The sequence below is a fragment of the Hypanus sabinus genome, chromosome 30 (genome assembly GCF_030144855.1).
Source record: "Hypanus sabinus isolate sHypSab1 chromosome 30, sHypSab1.hap1, whole genome shotgun sequence".
In the NCBI taxonomy this organism is placed as follows: Eukaryota; Metazoa; Chordata; class Chondrichthyes; order Myliobatiformes; family Dasyatidae; genus Hypanus; species Hypanus sabinus.
This window is the reverse complement of record NC_082735.1, coordinates 23266627-23283628: the sequence shown is the minus strand read 5'-3', so window position 1 is coordinate 23283628 and position 17002 is coordinate 23266627. Positions and strand designations below refer to the sequence as shown.

At 41.9% G+C, this 17002-nt stretch overlaps 1 protein-coding gene across 5 annotated transcripts in view; it reads right to left on the bottom strand.

Annotated features, from left to right (window-relative positions):
- Positions 1-4538: 4538 nt before the first annotated feature.
- Positions 4539-17002, bottom strand: part of LOC132383440 (disks large-associated protein 2-like) — a 706715-nt gene continuing 694251 nt past the window's right edge. For all 5 annotated transcript variants that reach the window (XM_059954402.1, XM_059954400.1, XM_059954401.1 and 2 more), the window contains 4 exons: positions 16212-16636; positions 14144-14235; positions 11445-11597; positions 4539-7049 (listed from right to left, as the gene is read on the bottom strand). In XM_059954402.1, coding sequence (XP_059810385.1) covers positions 6831-7049; positions 11445-11597; positions 14144-14235; positions 16212-16636 — 889 coding nt within the window. In that variant the 3' untranslated portion in view covers positions 4539-6830. The remainder of the gene's footprint in view (positions 7050-11444; positions 11598-14143; positions 14236-16211; positions 16637-17002) is intronic.

Sequence of the window (17002 nt, the reverse complement as noted above, 5' to 3'; positions counted from 1 at the left end):
ACATCAGTGTCCTGGCTTGATAGTAATGACAGTGTGATGAGTACCATGAAGTAAACATCGTGCATTCTAGACATTTTGACCCACTAGCTTAGATTGGAATCTATTCTATTTGCTATGATGATAATGGCAGATTAAAAAAAATGCAGAGAGTTGTTAGTGTGATGACAGGACAAGGACTGTGCTGTGGTCTCCAACCAATGCTGTATGGACAAATACATCTGCAACAGAAAGGTTGGAGAGCGCAATTCAATTCTGTCACTGTCTGCACATGCCCATCCTGGCCTTTGCCTTTCAGGATTTGGCAAGTTCGATTATTGGTGAAGCTACTCAGATAATCTTAGTGATAGGTACTGAAACTAAGCCCTTCCTCACCTACCCACCTGGTGTAGATTCTGCAGCCTTCTGAAGTGTTCTTGTAAGGAGTATTCAGCTTGGAGGAGTACTGATTCATCAGCTGAGGGAGAGCAGTTGGTGGCGTTCAGCAGACACCTTCCTTGCCCACGTATGATGATGAAAACAGTACAAGACTGGTGTTAATGGCTGCTGCTACATTAAAACCTTTACATTAGATATCATCATATTCTGCCTACTGTAATATTTAGGAAATCTTTCTTCTTCCAATATTTTTATTACATTTCATATACACAAATACAGAATTCAAATGGATACTTATCATAAATCAAAATAAGATAGCACAAAATGCACTACTTATAAATCACACTGATACAATCATGGTATCCCATATTGATGATCAATCAATTAAAATAAATTGAATGATGAAATACCATAGTATGGTTAATTATATTATTAAAAAAATCTACACCCCCTACCAAGACAAAGCTGGTTGGTTAAAAAAAACAAGAGGAAAAAAAAGAGTACTTTACCATATAGTGTTTTATAATAATAGCCCAGATCTATATTTTAATAACAATTTAAAGATTTTTAAAATAGTTCAGAAAGGTGATTTATAAATAGTGCATTTTGTGCTATCTTATTTTGATTTATAATAAGTATCCTTATGAATTCTGTATTTGTGTATATGAAATTTATTACAAATATTGGAAAAAGAAAAGAAAGGAAATCTTTGAGAACTTCACCACCTGAAAGGCTGGTATATTATATTATGGACTGGAACCTTAATTTTTTTATGGAGCAAAAAGCTATGAACATAATTTATATTTGGTAAGATTATTTCTCTCAAAGTGCATTTCCAAGCCAATGCCAATGGCAACAGTGATTATAGTAAACTGAAAAAAATGGATTAGATGCAACACATTGTTTAAACATTTAGTTCCATAAAACTGTTTTCTACTCTAGCTTGAGTTTATGCAATGGGAGCACAAAGATCTGTCAGCCAACATAAATCAAAATGGCAACTCCATATGTGCTTTATACAATGCAGATATACTGACTGACATAGCTTGGCAAAGTCTGGGGAAACCCTTTAACAATATTTTGAAGAGATTCCCCTAGGTCCCGTCATGCTATGCAGTCGTTTGGCAGTGTACAGAGCAAAAAGGAAAGTGATTGGGCCCGACAAGCTCATTCCTTTCTGAAAGTTCAAATACAATACTTTAATAAACATTCATCGCAGATCCTATGCAGATGATCTGACTTTCTTTTTGTTAACTTCAATATAGAGTACCCAACTCAATGCTTAAGTCTCTTTGCAACTGACTGGCTGCCAAATTTCAGAATGCCAATCAAATTTGGAGCCTATGGTAATACTGGTGTAGACATGAAACAGAACTCACAATCCCTAAACAAAAATACCTCAGATGCTAGAAATCTGATAGAAAATCAACCAATCCTGGAAACATAAAGGAGGTCAGGTCACACCTGTAGCAGCAGAAGCAGAGTTAAAGTTTTCGATCAGCAACCTTTCATTAGAACGTCATGATACAGCATCTGAAACCTTGGAATGGAAGGCTCACTAAATGTGCGATGCATGGTCATTGAACTCTGCTTCTGAAACTTGGTTCCATCGAAGTCCCAGAGGGCTTCGATATGGCACAGTGGCACGGCCAGTGAAACTGCTTTACAGTTTCAGCTCTTATATCTAGTGCTGTATCTGTGGAGTTTGCATGCTTTCCATGACTGCATGGGATTCCTCTCACTTGTTCCCACATCCCAAAGACGTGCAGATTGGTAAGTTATTGGTGACTGCAATTTGCCCCTGGAATAACAGAATCCAGGGAAGGCTAACGAGAATGTAAGGAGAATAAAATGGGATTAATGTAAATGATGGTTGATTGTTAGATGGTCTGGATTTGATATTCTGTAACAACCAGGATAGAATTTTGAGTACAGAAGTTGTGGAGCCTTTAGGAGCAAATGATCACAACATTGTTAGACTCTCCCAAAACATTTCGAGACTATCAGTAAAATACAAAGCCATTAAAATGAATTTTCTTCAAAAAGGCAAAGTTTGTGCAGATCTGGCAAATTTCTTCAGAAGGTAAACTGGAAGGAACTGCTTGACATTGAGTCAGTTGAGGAACAATGGCTCGATTTAAAAAGGTAATACCTGCAGTGCAGGAAATGTTCATACCCAAGGTCAAGAGAAGCAATAAAAACAATAGATCAATGACATTGATGAATAAAGATATACATAAACATTGTTGAAGAAAAAACAGCTATATCAGGAATATAGAGAAAATAGTAATAATGTTAACTGTAGGGCATATGAAAATATGAACAATATTCAAGAGTGAAATTCAGATTGCCAAAAGGCAGGTTGAGAATGATATTGTAGATCATGCTAAGATTGACCCCAAGAGATTTTTTTTCTTTAAAAGTAAAAGAAAAGTCAGAAGAAGTTAAGTGTATTAGGAATAATAGTGGGGTGTCAAATTATTCAGAGGAGGACATAGCAGATACTCATAACCCATATTTTGCTGAAGTATTCACCTGTGAAGATGTTAGCAATATGCCAGTAAATGTAGAGAAGAACAAAGTTGGTTTAAGTGACTTAGAGATCTTAGAAAATGAGGTCCTGATTTAGCTGAAAAAGGTGAAAGTTAATAAATCTCCAGGGCCAGACAACATATATACAAGGGTACTTAAAGAGGTCTGTGATTATATATACAAACCCCTAACGTGTGTTTTTCAAAAGTCATTGAAGACTAGTGAAATCCCTAAAGACTGGAAAAGCGTTAACATGTCCCAGTGTATAAGAAGGGTGACTGCACTGACCTTGGTAACTACAGACCAGTAAGCTTAATATGTATCATAGGTAAGATAATGGAAACATTAATAAAGAATGAGATGGAAAAACAGCTGATATACGGAAAGCCAGCATAGGGTCAGAAAGCAGAAAGTATCTTTCACTAATATGCTGGAGCTCTATGAAGAGGAAACTAAAGTTTATGATAACAATAGAGTTCTTGATATCATTTACTTGGACTTTCAGAAGATTTTTGACACCGTTCCCCACAAGAGGTTAACAATCAAATTACAGGAGGTAGGTCTTCAGGTTGAGTAACTGGGTGCAGAATTGGATTAAAAAACAGAAAACAACAAGTTATCATGAGAGGATCATTTTCACATCTGGATTATCTTAAAAGTGAGGTTCCTCGGGGATCAGTCTTGGGGCCACTACTGTTTTTAATTTATGTTAATGGTTTGGATAAGCACATAACAAATAAACTAGTAATGTTTGCAAATGACACAAAATTAGGGGGACGGGCTGATAACGTTCAGGCAGCAGCATCAATAGAGTTAGATCTAAACAAAATCCGGATGTGGGCAGATAAATGGCAGATGAAGTTTAATGTAAGTCAATGTAAAATACTACGTATAGCAAGTAGAAATATTACATATAAGTATACAATGGGGGGGGGGGGTGTCTTGAGTTAGAAAGTGCACTGTATGAGAAGGATTTTGTGTCCTGGCAGACTCATCACTATTAACATCTAGACAATGCACAGAAGTGAATAGGAAGGCTAATAGAACATTGGGCTATAGAATGTGATCAGTGGAGTTCAAGCCTAAAGATGTTCTCACTAAGCTGTATAATGCGCTTGTGAGGCCACACTTTGAGTATGGTGTACAAATTTGGTCTCCATATTTTGTGAGGGATGTGAAGGCACTGGAGAGAGTTCAGAGAAGGGTATGAGCTGTGAAAAAAGATTGAAAGAATTACATCTTTTTAGGCTAAGTATACATAGAATGAGAGGAGACATGACAGAAGTGTTCAAAATCATTAAGGGAGTAAGTAAAGTGGATGTCAGCTGCAACTTCAAAATTAGTCCAATGATGAGGACGTGGGGCCATCAGAGGAGACTGGTTATACTGAGATTTCAGACCAATGTCAGGAAGCATTTCTTTACACAGCAAGTTGTGGACACATGGAACAAACTACCTAGTTGTGTAGTTGAAAGCAACTAGGAGACTTTCAAATTAAAACTCAATAGTTATTTCAACACACAATGTGAATAGGAATTTGACAAGCTTTGTTGGGCAGAATGGCCTGTTCTTGTCAAAAACTTTCTAGTGTTCTAAAGTTAGCATGGACTCAGTGGGCTCAAGGGCTTCTCTCCGTGCTGTATGACACTATGACTTCATGAATCTAATTTCAGAGGCAGAGTTAAAGGTGATATATTACACATTTAGCCCATTCAGTAGGGTCAAATTTCTACCCCTAAAACTCTGGTTTGCTCACCACAAGTACTACTTGCCCCACTGAGTATTTCCAGTGCATTCTGTTTATAAATCTTTTATTAAGCAGTGTTGATCAGAACTAGTTTATAACATATGCAGGTACATTGGTTGTACCCTATTATATTGTACAAAATCTGCAGGAAGGTCCTTCAGAGCTACCTATACAGTGAATGTACGTGAAGAACCACTGATGATTCTCTACCAGCAGAAAACTTTTTATATATAGAAGGCAGTTGTCAACACTACTCGCCTCAAGTCGCTTGTCAGCTTCAGATGTACAGATATAAAAGTCAGAGAAGAATTAGCCGAAGGTTTCCAATACAGACAAGGACTGCACTGTTCTCTGAAAGATTTTAATATAAATCGGTTTTATCAGTAAGAATAGTTGCCCAGTCATTATCACCAGGCAGAATATCACCTATTCAAAACTGCAGCAGTCTTGGCAATTAGGACCTCTATGATCCTTCTGCTGGCTGCTCCTCCCATGATTCCCTTCACAGGAATTGTGTTTACATTGCATTAGGGACCCTGCTAACCATGCTGTTTAATATCATATGCCACTTGGTAGTGTGAAATTTCAAAACGATGTGCATTCATTCCTTTGAAATTTAGCCCAAATGATTTTGGCCATTATGCGGCCAACTGCATATACAGACTTTTCTCAATCAATGCATCCCAGCATATCAGAATTACCTTAACATGCAAATACAACCATTTCCCATTTCTTCCATGTGCAAACGGGCCTAATATTTGTCCCCATGAATAAATTGTCACAGCAGCAGCCTGGACACATTGACTGTAAAATTCAATCCATTCTCCCTGTTTCTAACATGTTCCATTGCTTCCATTACAGCTTTTGGTGCATCCTTTCCCCTTTATATATTACAGCTCTTAACATTACCTCTCCAGTCTTAATTCTTAAGGGCCATTGCCTAGGGTAAATCAGATATCACCAGAAAATTTGGGGATGGTAATTTTTTTTAAATTGCATTTTTCAGTATAATATTGTGCTCAAGTGAGAACTAACAGTGTTGCCGAGGGAACATGTTCCCTCTTTGTTCTCACCCGCTGTCAGTATAAGCTCTCCCAGGTCAAATATACCCACAGGCAGATGGACAGCAAAGCTTCCTCTACATTGTCCCAACAAGTTTATGGGGCCCCTGAAGCGCTAGCCCTTGGCCCTGGCATTATATTGCTTTCCACATTAGCTTAGCCTACCAATTCAGCAGCAGTGAGCGCCAAGGTATGGGCAAGGTTTTGTGCTGTGGACTCATGCTTACTGAGAACTACGTTCAGCCTATCCCTCGGGGCCATGAACAGAGCGGCAGAGAAGGACTGTCTGCTTTTGGCAACTCTGTCACCTGCTCATGTATCTTCTACCACCAAAGTCACATTTAGAAAAAAAAACAGTGTTGCTGAGGTGAATCCAGTCCACTTGAGCTAGATTCAGACCCAGGTCACAAAAGTAAAAGGATAAATTTTCCATCGATCGTGCCACCCAGTCCTCGAATGAAAACCTTTACTTGGATGAACAACTAAGAGTTGCTGAGTGGTAGAATAACTGAACTCAGCACTTTCCAAACCATTCCATTTGCAAATTTGGATTTTGGTTATTGGACTTTTCACAGTTTTGTGTGTAAGTATGACATCTCTTTTTTAAAAAAAACCTAATCCCTAAGACAAATTCAGCTACAGTCAAAATGTTTTTATGAGATGCATTACATTAAGAATACACCTCTGGCAAAGTCCCAGAATGGAAAGTTAATTACACTGAAGGTGAGTGACAAAACTTCACCGGGTGTTATGTCCTGGTGAAGTGTAATTTCCTATTGAAACAAAAGTTAAAAAAAAATGAATGTGGGACGTTTACAACATCATGCTTCCTGGGTATGCCCCAAACTTACTTTGTAACTTTTCTTTATGCTCAGGTGCATTATAAAGAACATGTGCACAAAATATATTAGACTGCAGCTTCATTTAAAAACTGAAAATATAATTGGTCCACCGTGACAACATAAAGGAACACAAGGGGAATGTTAATGCTTGCTAGAGCTGAGACCAGACAGCCGGATTCAAATTATGCCCATAGTCTGGTTTCATCTTCCCTTGAGTATGAGAAGTGAAGTTGAAGTTAAAGACAGGCTCCTTCCAAATGGTGGGGTGTGATTTCAAAGCCTGGTTTGAGCCTCAGGGATGTAGATCTCGATGCTATCCGCACTCTCCGTGGCAGAGTTTTGCCGATATGAGGCTGCCCTCTTGGCAGCCATGAGCCGTTTCCTTGCTTCTTGCCTCTGCTTGTCAGCAAGTTCCAATGACTTCTCCCGTGCCTGGGATAACCTTCCCTTCGGTGGTTTCTTTGGTATAGGAGGGGGCATCTTCAGTTCATCCTATCGAACAAAAAGATTTTAAATCATGAATTACATGAACACAATCTCCACCCTGAGTTCCCTCTCCTGCGTTAATTCATGTTAATCAACTTGAGTTCACCAGCTGCAGTTCCTGACCCTTCCTTCCCACACTCACAATTAAAGACCAGTTAAATATGCATAGTGTGCCGAAGATTGTTATGCCCTGGGTTTACCAAAGGGCGGGTAATACTCCCTGAAAGAGCAATGAAGGCAACAGAAGGTTCTTGCTACCAGAAGACAAAAGCGATGATTATTATTTCAGTGGCAGGTTCATCAGAGAGAACCAAGGTGGCTTTCTGATAGACTTGATGTGGAGAGATCTTAGCTCCTGTCTGAACAAACCTTTTAGCACCTGTACCTATGGGGTAAATGGAGCTGGTGATATCTGTAGGAACCAAAGGGAGATGGTTTTGTTCCTGTCAGAGATGAACAGGAGAATCTGTTGACCCAGTCAGCTCCCAATGCCAGGTAACATGAGACAGAAGCCACAGCCATGGGTGTCAATGGAGAGCACAGGAAGAGGCAAGCAGCATCACCATACACTTCCCATGCTGCAGGGTAACGTTATTTTTGGGTAGCATGTTCATCTTGGGCAGCGACATTTCTACCAAAGAGATGCAAGATGCTTCTTCCCTCCGCCAGTCTGCAGGTCAACCTTGGGCAAGATGTAGCAACTGCTTAGCCCCCTCCAATCAGGGTCACGTGAAGCTATAGGAGCAAGTGGCGGATGGTCGTATGAGCAGCTGGTGCGTATCACAAGTCCTGATTATGCGACCACTGACGCCAGGCGGACAATCTCTGTTGAGTATTGATAATGGCTGGGGTCACCCGTCTTGTAAAGACACTGCCCAGAAGAAGGCAATGGGAAACCACTTATGTAGAAAAAAATTTCAAAGAACAATCATGGTGGTGGAAAGGCCATGATCGGCCACGTCATATGAGATGGCACATAACAAACAAAGGAACGACTGTGTTCATCACTCCAATATTTGGACATTAAACAGTACATTGGAGGAACAAGCCTTCAGCCCCCAATATTGTGTCAAACTAATTAAATTAGTAACCATATACACAACTAAACGAATCCCTTCTGTCTACACAATGTCCATATCCTTCCAGTTTCTGCACATTCATGCTTAACCCATCAAGTCTGCTCCACCATTTCATCATGGCTGATCGATGTTCCCTCTCAGCCCCAATCACCGGCCTTCTCCCTGTATCCCTTCATGCCCTGACTAATAAAGAATCTATCACTCCATAGGTTCTCTATTCTCCAGTTAAAGAAATTCCTCTCTGTCGAAGAGTCTTCTAGCCGTTTATCTTTATGATTAACTGCAGAGATTCACAGCTGGGCACTTTGTAAACAATGGCTGCTTCCTTTATCGCCACATGATAGAGCGATACACAGGTTAATGTGGAAAAGGTGACAGTGGTGCTAAAAGGGAAAAACTATTACAGAGCAATAAAACACGAGAGGTGGAAGTCATTGGAAGAATTAGAACAAGAAGTGTGCACAGAGACATGAGTGTGATTGTGTGTTGGTATAGGTGTACAACATAATACACCTCATATTTACATATTGTCAAATGATTTTTTGAGGGGGTGCGGGAACATTGACTCCATTTAACTCCTTACGGCTGATAAATAGAGAAGTGCACAGAACAGGGGTTTTAATGATGATGTCTGTCATTATGTGCAGTGTCGTATGACGTGGGCGATCATGATCTTTCCATCTGACATTCTCTTCTTTTTCGTCTCTCTCTCCATGACCACAATTGTTTTTGGCAATTCTTTCCACAGAAGTGGTTTGCCATTTGCCTTGGGCTCTGGGCAGTGTCTGTACAACATGGGTGACTCCAGCCCTCATCAGTATCTTTCAGAGATTGTCTGCCTGGCGTCAGTGGTCACATAACCAGGACTTGTGACCTGCACCAGCTGCTCATACGACCATCCACCTCCTGCTCCCATGGCTTTATGCCATCCCGATCGGGGGCTAAGCAGGTGCTACACCTTGCCCAAGGGTGACCTGCAGGCTGAAGGGAAGGAGAGCCTTACACCTCCTTCAATCGAGGCACATCTCCGTCCCGTTAGGGATGATAGGTTTGAACTAAGTGAGGAATCTGGCAGAGTAGCTGGGCAGGGTGACAAGGCTGGGGAATGAGAAGTGGGTGGAAAGAATCGGGCATGGGGGTGGAAGGAGAAACTAAATAGTTTTGGAGAAATGGGATGTTTTGTGGTCATTGTGGGAGGTGGCAGATGAAGTGGGTGGGTAAATGCACAAGAATAAGGGTTCAAGGGGAAGGAGGGGGGGTCTAAGTATTGGTGGAGACGAGTGCGAGCTAGCTAATGTAGGAGGAGAGTTAAGAGGCGGAGTGAGAGGAGGGGTTGGCGAGGGTGCAACAGGACAACAGAACTAGGAGGAAGGGTAAGATCTGCAGGGGGAGTAGGGTGTAGTACGGAGGGGGCATTAAGTCCCTTCGGTCTTGTGTTCAGGTACCGACTGTTCGAGGTGCTACACTGTGCCGGTTTCTTGCACTGAACCGATTTCCTGGGGCTTGCGAGCACAGACGACAGCGTCGAGGAAGAGTGAAACACTGAGGAGAGTGCGGAAGGTGAGGGAGTGTTCAGCACTGTCTACCAGCCTCCTGCCTCACTGCTGCTGGAGGAGGGTGTCTATGTGCGACGGCTCTCTCACTTTCTGCTCCCGGGGTGGGGGAAGGCACCCGTGTCTGGGGGAATCTCTCTCCCCCGCGATCCTGTTGGAGGGTGACACTGAAGTTCTGGCTATGCGATTTATGGACTGGACTGTGGGTCCCTTGGACACTTTCAGTTTTGTGTTTTATATGCAGTGCTTTCACCTGTTCTTTCTTGTTGCTGTTTGACCAAGTTGGCTGTTTATTTTGCATGAATTGTGGTTTGGGGGGTTGATGTTCTCATTGCTGTTTGCACAATTTGTTTTGTGATTGTGGTGGTGGTGGGTGGGGCGGGGGGTTAACGTTCTTGTTACCATTTGCACGATTTGTTTTTTGCGCATGGGGGGGTATAGATATATTTGTTGCTGCTTGTGTGACTTATTTGGGTTTATTTTGCACGGCTAGTTTGGTTTTTGATGTTCCTGCCATCTGCACAATTTGGTTTTTTTTGCATGTGCCGAGGTTGATGCTTTTCTTTGAATGGCCTCCATGGTTTTCTGTGCAGAATGGCTGCCTGGAGAAGACAAATCTGAGAGCTCAGAATAAGTGTACCTTGAACTTTGATATGATGAGAATGATAAAGATGCCTTCTTAAAGTGAGAAGGTCAAAATGCATTAAATGAAAGACACTGTTACCAAAACCCAGCCATCACCATTCTCTCTGAGCCCATCAGCACACAATAGCCATCCAAATATTACTTGATGTCCCTTTGACTTAGAGTCAAAGAGGCATTGAACACTACAGCACAGAACCAGGTCCATCTAGTCTGTGCCAAACTATTAATCTACCTCACCCTATCCACCTGCACCCAGACCATAATCCTCTCCCATCCAAATTTTCCTTAAATGTTGGCATTGAACCCAATTTTGCCACTTCTGCTGGCAGCTCACTCTCCACTCTCTGAGTGAAGGAGGTTAAATATTTTGCCTTTCACCCTTAACCCCCCACCGTTGCCGTGGTGCTCTTTCCCTGCATTACGACCTGCACACACCCTTCATTCCTCCATCACTGGACTCATTCTTGCCCCTCATTCCCTCTTCTCTATCAACAGTTACCATTCATGAAAGATAAAAAAGGCTCTTCCCTCTGCATTTCATTTCTGGCTACCTCGAACAATCCGCTGGCTCCATCCTCAAAGTCTTGCTCCTCAAGTCTTCCCCCATGCAACTACCTCTAAATTTCTGTGCTCTCCTCCTGGATTGTTGCCCTACCAACAACAACAGGCAAGCTCTGGCAAACACGATTGATCTTCCTGATGTTCTACCATACAAGCAGATAATTCTATCAAACATTGTTGGTGTCTATGGCAATTTCTGTTTAAAAAGTTTTGAAACTTTTTCCTCATTTTGTGATATTATTAGCAAAGAGAAATTGCCTTATGCGGTAGAAATTTATGTCTAAGTAATGGATTATGTGCCTAGAATACCCCATAAGAAATTTATGTTCTTTTTCATTTTGCTTGCTATGCATCATTATCTCTCATCCTTGGAATAAAGAATTTATGCAAACTTTAATCAAAATCTGCCCTGAAACCATGATGTGAATTTAGTAAGTACATGTTGGATTTTATTTTCTTACTGCGGCTTGAAAAGTCCTCAAGAGCACGTGTCCTTATTAAAGTTCGGTACACCTAGTCAACATGAGCAGATGGGTGTCACTCCCAGAGCACACAAGACTTACCTTTCTATCTGAAGGTTCCACCAATTTCCAGTTATTGGCCTTTATCTGCAGAAGCTCATCAAATTTCAATGTCACATCCTCGACTGACAGTTGTAAGAGGTCCCAGAACCCTGCTAGGTCCTGGGAGGTTGGCAAAGGGAAAGCATTCGGGTCCTGAGAACACAAAAGAAGCAACAGAGAAAATGATCAAAAGCTTACAGGTAGAAGCACTGGTGGCTGAGTGTCCCAGTGGCAATAGATGTCTTTGTATCTAGATGTTTTAGATGCAACATTTAAACCTGGAGAGTAATGTTGGCTGCGGTCAACATGCTTGTGCTTTGACTCTTGGCAGGGTCCCCCATGTCAAACTGGTCAAAGGGTAGCGCCTGACTAAGAGTGGTCCAGGTTTGGGGGTTCAGCTCAAGGCTAACAACCCCGACTGGTCAGAAAACAATTGTTAAGGAAGAGGCTTTACAGACAGGGATGGAGGACCTACATTGCTGCCCTCAACGGCAGTGGCATAAGAGGCAGTAAGTACATGAAGGTGAGTAAGGGACACCTGGGGTTGTGAGGATAGACAAGCAGATGGGATTTAACAAAAAAGAAAACCTTACTTTAGCATATGCAAATGCCCGAAGGCAACAATTCAGCACGTACTGTAAAGACAAATGTAGGTTCTGCTGTGTCTGAGGTAAGCTGGTGAGCGCACGGACAGCAGAGTAGTGCGCCTAGACGGTTGCAGCCTGACAGTTCCTGGGACCTGGGTTCAGTCCTGATCCCCGGTGCTGCTCAGAGTGGAGTTTGTACCTTCTCACAGTTCCTCCCATATCCCAATGACGTTTGGACTGGTCAGTTTAACAGCCATTGCAAGCTGCCCCTCGTTTGTAGAGTGAGAGAATCTGGCTGGGGGATGGGGTAGGGATTGGCTGAAATAGTAAAACAGGATGAGTATCGATGGGTGCCAGTCAGTCAGTATGGATGTGGTTGGCCAACATCCCTATTTCAATATTGTGTGGTTCTGTAAATCACACAGCCATGGAATATCACAGAGATTGATCCCCACCGCTCAGCTCAAGCTCTTTTCTCACTGCTGCCATCAGGGAGTAGGTACAGGAGCCTCAGGACTCACACCACCAGGTTCAAGAGCAGTTACTACCCCACAACCATCAGGCTCTTGAATAAAAGGGAACAACTACACTCACTTGCCCCATCAGTGAGATGTTCCTGCAACCAATGATCTCACTTTAAGGACTCTTTAACTCATGTTCTTGTTATTTATTGCTATTTACTTATATTTACACTTGCACAGTTCATTCTCTTCTGCACTCTACTAGAGTTTTCACTGATCTTGTTATAGTTACAATTTTATAGATTTGTTGAGTATGCTCGCAGGAAAGTGATTCTCAGGGCTGTTTATATACATGTACTCTAACGGTAAAATTGACCTTGAGCTTTTGAGAGAAATCAGTAGGAAAAGGAAACTGACAGGGTGATTGTACAGCAACTCCTGCTGGGATCAATGCTGGATGCAGGTGCATTCAAGTGGCACTGCTTTATGGTTGAGATGAGCCAATGAGTGTGTGGATATTTGAGTTAACGCGTACAATGTTATTCTCAAGCATCTGAATGCGCATATCTGCTCACAGGAGGAACCAAAACTTCTGGCAGTGTGTCAGAAGCTTCACTGGTGTTACCGTACCACTAGGCGGAGCAGTCCACAGCCAGTGGACAGGTCTCAGGTGGCAGAACCGGTGACTTAGCCCAGAACATCACTGATGATTCTATATCTCAGAAGTCCTTTCTACTCTCTCGAAATACTTCTGATGATCAGACGCTTCCAAAACAGTTTAAGTTCTTTTCCAAAAATTATTTAATTTGGTACCACGAAATAAAAATTTCAAAAAGCAATAAATACAGATTATTTACTTTCAAATATTTGTTATTTAAAATGAAGTGGAGGAAGAAGACAAACTTGGATTCACTTATCTCTTCAATGTGTCGACGAAGGTCGACTGTTTTAATTTCTGGTGTAAAGCTGTGAGGCAAGATATTAATCACTCTGGTTATGAATTTCTGCATCAGTATGCGTTTCAGAGTTATCTCAATAGAATGAGAAACGAGCTCTGCAGACAGAAAGCTACAGGTGAAAATGGAGCCTCTACAACATGGCATTTGTCTTTGCAATAAATGCCTCAATCGTTGCTCATAGTTCAGGGCAGGGGGCAGGTTTGAAGTCTGATTGGTGTTGACATGTGCATCGTAACCAGCTAGCTTGGTGAAGTCAGTAAAAAGCCAAACACTCTCACACCTGGATGTTAAAAATCTCGCAACATTAAATCAAAGCAAAGTGTCTCCTTCAGAACTTAAAAAGACCATAAGACCATAGGAGCAGAATTAGGCCATTCAGCCTGTCGAATCTGCTCCACCATTCCATCATGGCTGATTTATTATCCCTCTCAACTCCATTTTCCTGCCTTTTCCTTTAAGCTTTGACAGCCCTACTAATCAGGAAGCTATCTACCTAATCTTTAAAATGAAAAAAAACTAATTTGAAACATTAAAATAAAAATACATGGCAGTTAACTTCTTTGAAATGTGTTTCGGAGATGACAGGAAGGGTCACTCTTTGAAAGAACAACTGAAAAACGGAATTCAAGATCAATTTCCCTTCCCTCTCAAAGCAAATAGAGGCACCCCATCCCTTCCCCCCTGCAATTTACCATATTCTGCTGGCAAAGTCGATAAAACTGCTGGAACTTCTGTGACATAAGAAGCTGGGCGCTGCCCACTGCACTGCGGATCTTTTCAAGCACTAAAACACAAGGGAATGGTGTGTTAGATTCTAAATACAATTGGTGCACCAGAAAACAGTGAATGGTTGATGTTTGTTCATAAATGAATTAGCTATTTAGACCTCTCCCTGAACTAAATTGTTCTCCATCACCGAGAGAGACAGAGAGTAAAAGAGATCAGACAGTTGACTCTTCGACTTCTACCAAGGCCTCCTTTGTGTAGCATCAGGAATCATGTCACACAGCTCTGCAGTTACACGAACAGAGGGGAGCAATGTTGAATAATAATCTTGCCAGTTGTCTCTATGAGTTGTTAGGGATAGAGAATAAGAGGTAGCTTGGCAATAGTGGAATGAATTGTAAAGATCTAAGAGCAGACCAAGATTAACAACTGATGGAACAGATTCTCTTTGCAGCAACTTGGAAAATATTGTTGAAAAGGTAAAGGCAGTGGATTCAGTAGCAGGCATTGAAAATAAACTGGATATAAACTAGATAGCACAGTTATGGGGAAAAAGTAGGAAAGAGAATTAGAAAGCTACTTTGGATGGACGATGTTAGCAGAATGGGCTCCATGCTTCTTGATTCTGTGATGTCCAGTAAAAATTGAAGTTGAATGTTAATACCAACATGAATATCACAAATCTGCATTCTGTTTTTTTTTATTAGCTTTGGATAATTCCAGGAATATAATAAACTGGTTAAATTCTTCACCAGATGCTCATACATGCTTGCAATACTCCCAAATGATAACTTTCATTAACATAAAATGTCTAGGTTCTCTGATGCCTTTGTTGATTTTAGTAAAGAGAACAGCTGAATCATTTAAAAAAAGAATCAAGTTATGTTTGACTCTCGATCTGTGAGCTATTGGCTGACATTGCTCGGGGAGACAATTGAGCTTACTGTAGGAAGAGATCAAAGTCTTTGGCACTGGTCATCAGTCATCCTGATGAGAGGACAGTATTGACAGACCCTTCAGTCAAGCAGCCTAGCAGTGTTCCATCCAAGACTTACGCATGAACTTTGGTCTTTGTGCATTGCGATTAAGTGACATGATACTCACAAGACAATATGGGAGAAAATGTTCCTTCAGTAGAAACAGAGAAGGGGAGAGTAGAAAATATTATATTAAATTTATCAGCTCAATGTACAAGAAAACTCTACTTTCTCAACTAAATTGTCACAATAACTTATACATTGATAATTTAATTTTCACACTCAATAATCAGAGAGAGAAGATTGCACACACTCAAAATGCTCCCTGGGCTCAGAGGGTTTACAATGAGTCCCCAGTACGTTTGGGAAGATTTATCATACAACATGGATTAGCATTACTGTCTGATCATTTGGAACAAAGTTCCTATCAAGAAGCTCTAGTGGTTAAATTTCAGTGTGAGTTTGACCCTAGTTAATTTTTTTTTGTCAGACATTCATGAAATCACAAAGTTTTAGCCATGCTGTTAGGCAGAAAGGAGAGCAGCAAGCTACAATGATAAACAACTGCAACCAATTCCTTTGTACCTCCTAGTGAGAGCCCATAAAGTCAGCTGGTCAGATGCCAGAAAATGATTGCTTGCTCAAATCGATTGTCATCAGATGATGTACAACGACGAGAATCAAAAAAACACAACTGGACAGACTAACGTGGAAGTGCCAGAAAATATAGTGAGATTGCTTCATACATTTCTAAACCCAATGAAAACAGCAGCAGGTATTAAACTCAGAAAAAGGATAGCACCCAAATTTACGACGGTGCTTGGGAAAAGGCCCGTTCCCCTTTCAATATGTGATGCTTTGTGCACCCTCACCCTGCCCAAAACCACGAGATGTTGGGGGGTCGGGTGGGGGTGGGGGGGGAGCAAAGGAGCTCATAATAAGAACTGGGGTACGTTGGGAAAGTATGACCTCGACTCATAAGGCATTTGAAACAAGTGATCGTTAACATAACACATTTTCGTAGTAAAGATGATTTGAAACCGTGTACTGGACTTACCCTCCTCAGGTAAGTCATTCTCTTCAGCTTCCCTCTCCATCTGCTGACACCAACCTTCCAGTCGTTCTACCTCGGCTTGCAGGAGCTTGATAAACCAGTCGCCGTCTCTGTGGCACGGAGACACTCTGCCCGGATCTGGGTGGTTGTGAACGCTGGATTCTCCCCAGTGGTCCTGGCGCTGGGCGTCGGCACTGTCATACCGCATCCGGTAATCATCCCTGTACGCCCACTGTCCTTGCGTGTGAACAGTTCTGAATGACGTGTACTCGTTGGACTGCTCTGGCTCCGAGGAATGCCGCTCGAATGGCTGGCTGAACTGGAAGCCCTTGTCCTCTGTGCTCACGCACACCCCAGGGATGCCTTCCAATTCAAGATCAGCCTGAACACTTGTTGTCACACTGTTCGAACGCTTAAACCTGGCATGTCTGAAATTAAGAAAAACTGATGAAGCAGCTCGTAAAGCACAATTCCTCACTGGCATCTTCTCACCTGCTTATACTGTCCTTTTTTCCAAAGGTACTACCACCCGACACATTAGGTTACAGCCTTGAGAATGCAGTCAGGCTCTGCTCCCAAGCTTTCGGCAACTGTCTTGTCCTTATTAGAGAGATGAGACCATGAAAGGTCAGCACTGAACTTCCAGCCACACAGCACTGAGGTCTTACTTACACTTGCTTAGGTCTTAGGCTGCTGCCTGACACTAGATTCCCAACACACTCTGCCCCATGCTCCATCTAGGCCAGAGGTCCCCAACCTGGCATCCTTGGATCTCTCAGTTAATAGTAGGGATC